We start from the raw sequence: 12,419 nt of genomic DNA, 5'->3' as shown, positions 1-12,419 counted from the left end.
CACGTGTCTATGTGTAGATACATGTGTGTGTGTATAGTACTCTACAATGACTACATATGTGTGATCTTGAGGTGTGTGCCGTATCACTGCTTATACAACAAATGAATCGTCCGGGTTTTTTTCCCTTTTCAGGAGAGGTATGTGAACATCGGACCCAAAATAAACTTTTTCACTGATTTCTGCACTAATCTACAGAAAATGTTAAAAGTAGGTGAGGGAAAACCTGACTGCATGGGGGTCATTAGCAGCTGATCATGAACTTCCTTTTAGTAGTGCCCAACGAATCCGTTTTGCTGAGGCACTTTGGAAAGAGGAGCAGCTTTGCTGTTGTTCAGTCGCGAAGTCGGGTCCAACTCTTTGCGAACCCATGGACTGCAGCAATTCATGGGAACGTTTTATGATGGACTCACGTCTGTTATAGGGGAACAGTAAAACCCTCTAATTAGCCTTGACTCATTTTTTCAAACAGAAGAGTATACCTGAAAGAACATCTAGCATACTCATTGTAGAACTGCAACAGTAACAGCATTTTGCAAAACACTGAAGAACTATGAAATCATTTATGTATGGAACTTTTTCATCCTAGGTACCCACAGAGCTTTCTTTAAGGGTAATTAAAGGTGACTTCCTCCTGAGGTCTTGCCTTGGCCATCAATCAGCCCAGGAAGCTGTCTAAAAACATGTGAAACTCTTTTAACACTCAACATTGGAACCCTTGTCTATGGCTTTGTTCTCTCGAGCCCCGTACCTCTGGAAATGTTGCAGAGGACTTGTTAGCTTTCAGATGGGCTTTTGTTGGCAATGGCACAATTTCTGGGAGATTAATGAAGTCTGAGGGAAATGCAATATAAATTACGGAAAACTGGGAAGGAATTGTGAGAATTAGGTGATTTAGTCTCATGAAACATTGAATATGTCTACAGTAATCTTCTAATTGCAAAAAAACCCCATCAATTATTATCATTGAAGAGGGTGTCACCATTAAGGAGTTCATGCATTTATGACTCCAAATAAATAAAGCCTATCACAAAAGGTTATATAACATCTTGGAATCCTATCCTTCAGTAATTGGAAATAAAACTAACTTTCTTTTTGATGTGTTTCTCTTTTAGGTTCACCATGATGGTCTCCAATTTGGTCTTGACTTAAATCACGATTCAAAATAAAGTGCTCAAAGAAATCTCTTTACCCACCTGTGGAAGTATCTCAATGTTAAAATCCCAATTAGTCTGAGAATTATCAGTGTGTGTAGGGCAGGGGGAACAGAAGTGAAAGCTTGTAATGATGAATTCTCCTGACATGAAACCACTCTTCTCTCTTGGGATGAGACCGGTGCTTAAGAGTACAGATAACTGTGCTATTTCAGGATCAGTGTGGGGGTGAGTAAATTTTCTGTGGGAAAAAAGTAATAAAATCCAAAGGACAGCCATAAATCTATCCAGATTACCATGGAGATGACATTTGGACTGTTCTTCAGATGGTGTCAACATTATTTGCTACAGTTCACTATTTTAGATATTTTTCTGTTCCCCTTCCTTTAGGCTAACCTGCTGAAATGGGATGATATAGTGCTGACTCTATTTTGGATTCACTTCGGGATTAAGCAGGGTTGTTTACTTAAAAAAAAGAAAGTGTCAACAATATGCTGGGATATACTATTATTTATTTTGCAGTCACTTACTGTAAGTGCTGTCCTCATCTTTGGTGCCATCAATAGTTCCATCTGCCTGCAGCTGCAAGTGGTAACCTTGTCGACTGTATAGCTTGGTAACTATACCCTTAAGCTGAGGCTCTGCAAAGAGAAAGATGGTTGGGATCAATTGATAAGTTGTGCACATATGGCTGAAAAGACTTAGAATTCTAATTCCAGTTATACATTTTAGTGGAAAAGGTCAAATGACACTTTTTATAAAGAGTCCTCTGAAAGAAGGAAAACAAGCAAACAAACTGCAAGTTTCAGAACCAACCTCCGGACTGAAGAAACATGTGATTGCCACCTGGTAACACTGGTAAAGCCCTAAAGCTACTGACCGCAGAGACAGTTTCTGATGGCGTGTCCTTTGGCTTACAGAGTGGCACTTCATCTCATTGAGCATTCAAAATGGCTTGGCAAGTGGCATATTCTGCCTTTTAACACCGTGCCACTTCTCATGCGGAAGGAAAAGGAGAAACACTAAGATGAGATTTAGAGTGGTTTTCCAAGCAGGGACCAAAAACACACCAGCAAAAGTTTCCCTCAGAATCACCACAGTTGGAATAAAGCATCCCCTCCATTCTAAAAAGGTTAAAACTACATAAACAATCTGGAACCCCATCAAAGGATTTCTATTTAGAAAACTGAGCCGCCATACAAAAAAGGAGGGGGGGGAGGGAGAATAAAACAAACATATTAATTATCCTTAGGGGAAAATGCGTGCAAAGAGCTGGGGTTTTGTTGGTGGGGAGGCAAGAAAATTAGTTCATACTTATTTTCAAATTTAGTATCAGAAATGTAATTATCCAAAATATGTGTTCTCAAGATAATTTTCAATTAAGAATCACCATAGATTAATGAAGCACCTCATTTGTCAATAACAGCCGTGCTATCCAAAATTTGCTTTTATTGAATACAGACACCTGCACTGAAATAATATTTATGTCATTATTCAGACCACATAAACATGCTTTGCCACCGCTTAAACCTGTTTCAAAGCAAGCCTAATTTACAGCTAATTCCTTAAAAACTTCGAGCAAGCAGAAAATGCATGTCTGCATGTTCGTTCCAGGATGTGTAAAACACACAAACAGTGAAATAACAGACTGATACGTCAGAAATTCTGTAATATGTATCTAGTACAAGTAAGACAATTGAGTAAAGGATCCATTTGGTTAAGAGGAGCAAAGAAGCTGCTTCTTCGCCTAAAGGTCTACCTTGACGCAACCCGATACCTCGAGCTGTGTGAATTTCCCCTGGCGCCGGAACACCGCGCTGCTCTTCTCACTGAATTGGTTCAAAAGGACCCACGATCTGGTTAAATTCTCTCGTCAATCCTGCATTTTAGGAGCAAGTAACCAACCAATTTGACTAATCGAACCAGATCACTAAGCTCTCGGCCACAGGTTCTAGGAATCCACCCCCTCCTCTCCAGCAAATATTTCAAAGCTACACCACAAGTCTGTCCCAGTAAGCTTAAAAGTGACCAAAGAAACAGAATGCCTAGACAGCGGAAACCCAGGGTCCTTGGGGAAGGGTCAGCGCTGCGGGGATGAGGGCAAGGGAGGGATTCCCTGGGTTCTCCCTGGGGGGAGGGGTGGGCAGGGGTCTGCCCGCTCCGCGCCTGCAAAACACGCCATCCACACGGCTGCCCAGAGCTCCCGGGCTTGCACACATGTGGCCTGTCTGAAGCTGATGGCGCGCCCGCTGGGCAGGGTATGCCCCCCAGCTCTGCGCCTGTCCCACGGCAGTTGCAATGCAGCAAGCCTGTTACTGTTACGAAGGAGGCGAGAGAGCGATCGCTTCCCACGCACGCACACCGGCTAGGTGGCCACATCCGCACTAGATGGGCCACCGACAAACTCACCTCCGCTTCCATCCACGCCCCCCAGCCCCCTCCAGACTCGTAAAGTACGAAGAGAGAGAGAGAAAAAAAAAAAAAAGCCAGCCAAGAGCCCCCTTCCAACCTGGTCTCCTTCTGCGCCTCTTCTTGGAGCCGAAGAGTTTGACCCGGGAAAAGACGTTTAACTTGTTTTTGTCGCAGCTGGTCTTGCCTTTGCTGGGGCTGCTGACACATTTGCAGGCGTTCGATTTCTCGCGCTCGCGGGCTTGTCGCTTCTGCCGGATGAGCGAGCTGGCGATAGCCGCCGCCATGGCCACGACGCCCACCACCACCACTTCTTTCGCGGCCCCTCTCCGGGTTCGCCTCCTCCTCCCGCGCCTCCGCCGCTCGCCCGGTCGGTCTCGCGCCTCCGCCGCCTTCGTCTCCGGAGCCGGCGCTTGCCCGGGCTTCTCGGCGCTCGGGCTTCAGCCGAGGAGGGGGCTCAGCATCCCGGCCGAGCTCCTCCGGCGGTGGTCCGGCTCCCGCGCGGGCGGCCGGCTTGCCTGGGTCCGAGCCGACGCCACAGCCCCGGGCCGGGCTCGCGGGCGAGACTGGCTGGCAGGCGGTGGCGGCAGAGCGGCGCGGGTGCGTGCGCTCGGCCCCTGCGCCCGGAGGACACTGCGAGTCCAAGTGGCTCGGGTCGGAGTTTGGCGGCACCCCCCGCCCGGTGCCGCGCGGAGGGGGCCGGAGGAGGGAGGCGGGCGGAGGGAGGGAGCGCGGGCGGGAGAGCGAGGCCGGGAGCGCGGGCGGCGGCAGGGAGGGGGGGATGGAGGGACCGTGCGGGGTGGGGATGGGGGGGCGCGCCCTCGCCCTGGCCCCTCCGAGCCCCCCACTAGTCCTTGCAACTTCTTGGCCCGCCGATCGGGAAAAGTTGGCCCGTGCCAGCTTTCCGACGCGGCTCAAACAGGTAATGGCCTCGCATCTTTGCTGCCGCCGCTGCCGCCGCTGCTGCTCTGGGCGCGGCACCGACTCAGTATAGGAATTCTGTCGCTGCAGGCACCCTCCGGAAGAGCGCGACGGCCTCCCGCGGCCCCCTCCCCCGGTGGCCCCTCCCTCCCGGAGCCCAGCCCGCTGGCGCCCCGCCGCCGGCCGCCCCCACCCGCCGCATGCCCCCCAAGTCCCCGGCGGGCCGCTCGGGCTAACACCTGTCGGGGCTCCGGCACTGCCCCATCGCCCAAACCCTCCTCCCCTCCTCTTCCCCAGAGGAGCCTCGGGCGGAAACAGTGATGGAGGAGACACCGGGATGAGGCAGTTGGGTTGGAGGCGCGGGGAGGCGGGTGGGGGTTGCTTGGAGATGGGGGGTGGCGGGGTGGGATGTTCCGTTCCTGGGTGATTTGAAGTTGGCCCCAGGACGCCCGGGCTGGAGCCCAACGGAAGTTCGCCAGCCCCCTGCCCCAGGCTGGGACTCGCCACACGCACTCCCCTCCTAACACACACTCGCTGAGGTTTTTCGCATGGCGACACTTGTAGCCATTCCGGAGCGAGGCCGGGGCTCGCAGACGGGTTCGGCCTCCCCCCGCGGCAGCAGCAGTAGCAGCAGGCACTGCAGAACTGCGCCCGCACACCACGCTGCCACCCAGTGGTTTTTGCTGACTTTTCATTTCAGGCCAGTTTGTGCCTTCTGAACCCCGTTTTCCCTCTGCGCCCCCTCACCGTTCAGCTCGGCTTTGGGATCCACGCAAAGAAGTCGTGTACAGAAGCAGTATCTGGGAAATGCAGAGCTGAGCCTTTCTTTAAGCTCTGGCACGTCTCCAATATCTTAACTTCTTTTTTTTTTTTCTTTTTATTTCCCCGGCTCCTCAAGCTCAGGCAGCCTGCCTCCCTCCAATTCAGGAATCAAGTGTGGCTTTTTGCCCGCCTCACTCAATTCACAAGTTCTGCCCCATCTCGTACTTGATTTCTATGCCAGAAAGGAAGCCCCTCAACAGTAGGTCGGCTCTGACATGGAGCTATCACTACTGCTCTGTCGACTAGACCTCCAGCTCTTTTCAGAACTGCTGCAGATTCAAAACCAAATGCCCAGGCTCTGGTCCTTTCCTGACCTTTTGGGCCTGAGCCTCAACTAAGAAACTGAAATCTTTCAGGCTTCTTACTTTTAGCCCGTCAGAGTTAAAGCTCTTGAACCTTCTGTAAATTTCACTGCTCCACCGGGTAAGCTGCTGCTGTCTCCCTTCCACCTTTCCCCAATCTTCAAGTGTCTCTTGTCCTATGGGAAGCACAACTGTGTCTGCTGAGGTGCACTGGCCTGAAGGTTGCAGTGACTGAAATGGATAGACACGAGACAATGATGCCCAACAGTCTGAAATTTCCTGCAGGTTAGTCTACCACTCTTTCCTGCTTTGCGTTTTCCCAAGAGAAAAGGGAGGACAAGGAAGAAAAGTTTTAGCATCTCAAGTCCACTGAAGTATCTTTAGACTTTAATTCACGGGGGAAAAACCCTGGGCTGCTCCCTCGGGACTCTGAACGCCTTAAAAATTGGGACTGGGTCTTGGTCACCACTATATTCCCACCCCCTGGCACGTTTTCTGTCCACATAGTTTAAGCTCAAGAAAAGTTTATTAAAAATAATTGACAAGTGACTGATTGATACTGATTCTGAAGGGTACAAAGATGTTTCCTGGCTCAGAAGGTATTTGATTTAAATTCCAACTACAATGAAGGGAAATAATCTCCCCAAGAGAGGGGTTGAAAGCAGCTCTGATCAGGACCAAATATTTGGGGTGTGGGATGGACAGTTAAGAGATTCCTACTCATTGTGCATGCTTTTACCTTCTGCTGTGTACTACCTTCAAGATGACCCCCCCTACTACCACAAACCCACCTTTTTTTCCTCTTGTTTCTCTCTTGGGACCTTGCACCAAAGCAGGCATGACAAAGCTAAAGAAAAACACGGTCCTGATTCAGACAAGGGACAGAACTTGGGAAGAATAAGGGAATGGTACTGAGAAAATAATGAGGGCTTTCCCAGGCTCTTCCCACTGCTTCTCCACCAGGTCTGCACTCTCTGTTCGCTTGTTTGAACATCACTCACAAGGTACTTGCAGATGAGATTTGAGGTAAACAGATGCAGAGACGACTTCGGGGATATATAATGAAGAGAAGCGGCGCACCATTACAGAGACTCAAACACAAACATGTAAATACATCAACTCTTTTTCTGACTCCTATCCACCACCCCAGGCTTTTTTTACACATGTAAATTAGAGAATTAAATTCTATGCTATGAACACAGGAAACCACTGGATCAAAGCTGACAACCAGATGATTCTTTGGGTATTTATATATATCTTTCTTGCTCTAATGTCTCTTGAAAAATGAGAGGTATCAGGGGAACCAGAGTCTCTCCCTGTCCCATGTCCCTGTCAGCCCATAAAATGTACTTCTGCTGATTTTTATCCTGCCTTTATCCTTTCAACTCCATGGACAGGAAAACAAATGCCATGTGATGGGTAAGACCAGACATAGGGGTCTCTAACTCTTTGTGATCTGTCTACAGACCACATGTGTGCTGTCTCTTCCAGTAAGAGAATCTGAGGGCTGTCACTGGAGAGGGATCATGGCAAGGAAGGAGGGTGTTGGGGGAAGAGGGGTGAGGAAGGGACTGAAGGAAACCCATTTTCACTTTGGGTCCAAATTGTGTTGTACAATCACTTTAACCATTAATGGAGCAGAGCTTTTCATCCTTTCCTAACTCGCCTGTGTCTTTCTCAGGTGCTCTCAGAGAAGCCTGTTAATACAACAATGAAACCCTCAGAGGAGACCTGTGCTAAAAACTCATTCATCTTGAGAAGGCAATAATAAAAGAAAGACTTGCAGGTCACCCTAGAGAAGCATATTTTGCCTTTCCTTTCTGTCTCACTGCCACCCCAGACCAGCAGTGTGGCATTTCAGTGGAAGGATGAATCAAGAACTTTCCTTTGATGTACATGCATGCTCAGTTGCTCAGTCGGGTCTGACTCTCTGTGACCCTATGGATTGTAGCCCACCAGGCTCCTCTGTCTGTGGGGTTCTCCAGGCAAGAATACTGGAGTGGGTTGCTATTTCCTCTTCCAGGGGATCTTCCCGACCCAGGGATCAAACCCACATCTCTTGAATCTCCTGCACTTGGCAGGTGGATTCTTTACCACCGAGCCACCTGGGAAGCCCTTTCCTTTGACACTCGCTTCCAATGTGCCCTTTTCTCCTGTCTTGCTCTGTTCCTACCAGTTCACCCTGCACCCTTGTAGGGGAACTTCCCAGATCTCCTACAGACCTAGAGTTTCAATTCTTCCTGCTTAACTCCAAGGCTCACAACTCCTCTATGCTAGGTGGCCCTACTCACTGCAACTCTTCCCAGACCTTTGATACTCACTGCACTTTCCACCAGGCTTTCTCCTTCATCTGATTCAGGAAGAAGGCATTCTTGGCTCCTTTCTCCAAGTCAACTCACTAGCCTGAGTGACAGGAGGCACAGGTCTGAATCTTTACCACTGAGTGACCTTTATCATGTCATTTCCCCTGTTGGGGCTTCAGTTTTCCCATCTTTAAAGTCATCCTTAATGAGATGGATGAAACTGGAGCCCATTATACAGAGTGAAGTAAGCCAGAAAGATAAAGACCATTACACCAGTATACTAACACATATATATGGAATTTAGAAAGATGGTAACGATAACCCTATATGCAAAACAGAAAAAGAGACTCAGATGTATAGAACAGACTTGTGGACTCTGTGGGAGAAGGCGAGGGTGGGATGTTTCAAGAGAACAGCATCGAAACATGTATATTATCTAGGGTGAAACAGATCACCAGCCCAGGTGGGATGCATGAGACAAGTGCTCGGGCCTGGTGCACTGGGAAGACCCAGAGGGATCGGGTGGAGAGGGAGGTGGGAGGGGGGATCGGGATGGGGAATACATGTAAATCCATGGCTAATTCATGTCAATGTATGACAAAAACCACTACAATATTGTAAAGTAATTAGCCTCCACCTAATAAAAATAAATGAAAAAAAAAAAAATTAAAAAAAAAAATAAATAAAGTCATCCTTGAAACATGATAAATGGCTTTCCAGTTGTATCCTGCAGAACCCAAAGAGTAGAAGGATGTACGTTCCCTCACCTGTGTTTCAATCATAGCACTTCTGCTTTCCTCACTTTTATATACTGAGACTCGTACGTATGATTTCTTACAAAAAAATAAAAATAAAAAAGATGACACTGCTGAAAACGAAACATTTGAAAACCTTGGGATGAGATATTCTAGAAAGTCTTCTTGACTCTGGGAGCCTATGATTTTTGCGCCTGTGCCCCCATTCCTCCTCATACTTGCCCTCTGCCCTTTCTCTTCCCATCCCATTAGAATATAAACTCTACATGGGAATCCCAAAGAAAAATCTGAAAGCCTCTTTGGCTCCATTCCTCCTGGGTTCACTTGAGAAGCAGGCTTTGCTATTCTTTTCAGGGAGAGGTATGTGAGCTACTGGAGCAGAGAAGGCTGATCGTGGTCTGCCAGTCTCTTTTGGCAGGACTCAGAGGAGCTGGAAAGAAACTGAGGGGACCTGCTCTCAAGAGGCATCTCCAGGAGAGAGACAGAAACCCAAACAGATGTGACTGTGATGAGTAAAAACGAGAGAATTGAGACAGCCTAATCAGGAACAGCCTCAGTACTTTCTGAGCAGGAAGGAATTGGCTGTCTTTCTGAAACTCAGAAAAGATTTCAAACACCCTTCCTCCGTGAAGATAAACATAATCAGAGCCTCTTGCTGGCTGGCTCTGCACCTTCGCTAACAGTCCATCAAAACATCTGAGTGACAAATTACCAGGTCAAGGACTGATGATGAACTCAAAGGGAGGGAGCTGGGAGTGGGAGGTGGATTCAAGTGTACCGGGGCCAAGCAACACTGGGATCCTGCCAGTAACGGACTAGGGCAGCAGAGGGGATATTGAAGGGACTGGGTAGCAAGTACCACCTTTTGTGGTCTATTTAATTATACCCAAAAGCCCAGAGAAACGACTGGATAGAAATACAAATGAGGAGATTAGAGAAAAGCCATTAGCAAAAGCTCTTGCCACATGACTCCAAGCAGAAAGAAAAATATGATTTAAGGAAATCTCGTCAATGTCACACTGGAATTCTAGAGACAGAAAGAGTGACTACTGTATTCTGTAACATAACCTGACACATTTACGAGCTGGCATAGAGTCTCTCCTACTCAGATCATTTGGGGGAATTCTGTTTTCGAAATAAAAGGTCTACAGAATCAATATTTTGGCAACTGATTGGCTCTCCTGACCCCCATTCAGAATGAAAAGCCAGGGAGCCCTATGCTTGCACTGCTCTAGACTAGTAGGGTTGGTCTTCATTGTGTCCTATTTCTGAGATCATTCTCTAAATACTTAAGCTGTAGAACGTACTGAACCTATCTCTGGTTTATATTTAAATCAAAGAAATAGATAAATAAAATCAGTGGGGAACACACTAATTGATTCTGATCCTTATGAAGAAAAATCCTATAACCCATATAAAAATTTCATTGTTTCATAATTTATGAACTTTAAAATCATAAAGTATCCTGATGGAATTAATCATACCTATGAATTCCACTTTTTGCCATTTAATTAGCCATAGCAGCAGCAACATCAAGGGTTCAAGGCCTCTGAATATCTGCTTAGTCATTTTAATTAAGAAAACCTGGAGAAAAATACCGGATGACTGAGCTGGACCTTTCTTCCTTGAGGATTAGGAGAGAGGAAGGATCACAAGAAAACGAGCTTAAGCTTCAATATGTGGGGATTGAAGTTTTGTACAAGGAAAACACTATTTTCAGCAAGGGTGTCCAATACCATAGTTGAAAATCGGCAGATTTTTTGATAGAAGATTTTGTGGCTCCAATAGAAACCTTTTCTACCTTAGTGAATATGTGGGCTCAAGGCTCTCATTCTGTGATTTAAAACTATGCTTTATTCACATGGTCTTCCCAGTTGGCACAGTGGTAAAGAGTGCACCTGCCAAGCAGTAGATGCAGTTCCTTCTCTGAGTCAGGAAGATCCCCTGGAGAAGGAAATGGCAACTCACTCCAGTATTTCTGCCTGGGAAATCCCATGGACAGAGAAGCCTGGTGGGCTCCAGTCAATGAGATCGCAGGGAGTCAGACATGACTTAGCAACAGAGCATGAATGCACACACTATTCACATGCTCATGACCTGCAACCAAGAAGGAGTCATGAGGGAAAGGGTAGCAACACCATTACTGAGAAAGCATATGGTCCTGTCTGATGGAGCTTGGAGACTCCTAGTAGCTTTGCCTTTGGAAGACCATATTGAGTGAACTTGGAGCACTCGGGTCAAGGCAGTCACATCCATTTTCTAAAGTTTCTCTCATGCAACGTCCACGTGGTTAATACTTTGCAGATACAATACATCTATTCTCAACCAAATAGTTTGCCCCAGTGGTGACACAGTGTCCCAAGCCAGCAACGACACCAGCTTCTCTGAAATCAATTTAGTTTTGTTCAATCATATTTGAAGATCTTGAAGGAATAGTTACTATTTTATGAACTGACTGGTGACTAACAAATATAAATGAGATGTTTCTATGATGAAACACTTAGGGCAGACAAGAAATGTGCAAAACTCAGAGGCAAAATATCTGTAGCACGGAGTTCATTTCTTGCCCAGTGAACTAAGTAATCTAAATGAAAAGCTAGGGGAAAAAATAATGGGAGGATTTGAGCCAGAAGCCAACCATCAGTCATTTTTCTGGATCTAAGTTGTTTCAGGAAATAGGATTTCTGGAGCAAAGTGAGCTAAACTCCAGATGTGAGGAAGGGAATACAGTGTTTGCAAATGATCTAACCTTCCCTGTTACCTAGCCTGGGGCGGGGGTGGGGTGGGAGGGTGGGGCAGGATTCACAACCAACAGAAGAAACTCTAGTCTAGTTAAAGCTGTGGTTTTGTCTAGCCTAGTCAAAGCTATGGTTTTTCCAGTAGTCATGTATGGATGTGAGAGTTGGACTATAAAGAAAGCTGAGCCAAAGAATTGATGCTTTTGAACTGTGGTGTTGGAGAAGACTCTTGAGAGTCCTTTGGACTGCAAGGAGATCAAACCAATCAATCCTAAAGGAAATCAGTCTTGAATATTCATTGGAAGGACTGATGCTGAAGCTGAAGCTCCAATACTTTGGCCACCTGATGCAAAGAACTGACTCATTGGAAAAGACCCTGATGCTGGGAAAGATTGAAGGCGGGAGGAGAAGGGGATGACAGAGGATGAGATGGTTGGATGGCATCACTGACTCAGTGGACATGAGTTTGAGTAAGCTCTGGGAGTTGGTGATAGGGAAGCCTGGTGTGCTGCAGTCCATGGGGTCACAAAGAGTCAGACATGACTGAGGGACTGAATTGAACTGATAAGGAACTCTGGATGGATTTCCTATTTGCTAATGATTTTGTTTCCATCAACTTCCTATCAAGAGTTGCCATCTTTTACAGGAGCAGAGAGGTAATGAGAAACTACTTCAGTGCTCTCTCAGGATTAAGTCTTAACACATCTCTTTACAGACGGCAGCCAGAACGTGGGCAGGAGAACTGACTGAATTTGGGGGAGATGGTATCCATCAGATTCTAAGAAGGGGACAAAAGCCAGGTCAATGATCCACCTGAGAACCATTCAGATGCCTCAGAGGATTTTTAAACCCTCCACACGGCTTTAGTTGTTATTCATTCATTTTTTGGTTTTGGGTTGTTTTTTTTCCCCCCTATATTGGGGTTTCAAATGGTGATAACAATAAATACTGTTGTTACAATTGGATAAACAACTTGTTAAGTGGATGACAGATGGGGAAAAAGTGGAAACAGTGTCAG

General features: G+C 46.8%; 1 protein-coding gene across 2 annotated transcripts in view; it reads right to left on the bottom strand.

The window, feature by feature from the left end:
* Window positions 1-12,419, bottom strand: part of FGF13 (fibroblast growth factor 13) — a 520,657-nt gene that overhangs the window by 62,796 nt on the left and 445,442 nt on the right. Inside the window, exons 1-2 of one of the 2 annotated variants that reach the window (XM_020885226.2) lie at window positions 3,661-3,943; window positions 1,682-1,792 (exon numbers count right to left, since the gene is read on the bottom strand). In XM_020885226.2, the coding sequence (XP_020740885.1) occupies window positions 1,682-1,792; window positions 3,661-3,847 (298 nt within the window). In that variant the 5' untranslated portion in view covers window positions 3,848-3,943. Of the gene's footprint in view, window positions 1-1,681; window positions 1,793-3,660; window positions 3,944-12,419 lie in introns of those variants that run through there. The other variant, XM_070463291.1, reaches the window with a different exon arrangement.

This window comes from Odocoileus virginianus, unplaced genomic scaffold (genome assembly GCF_023699985.2).
Source record: "Odocoileus virginianus isolate 20LAN1187 ecotype Illinois unplaced genomic scaffold, Ovbor_1.2 Unplaced_Contig_1, whole genome shotgun sequence".
Lineage (NCBI taxonomy): Eukaryota > Metazoa > Chordata > Mammalia > Artiodactyla > Cervidae > Odocoileus > Odocoileus virginianus.
This window is presented reverse-complemented; position numbering and strand designations above follow the sequence as displayed.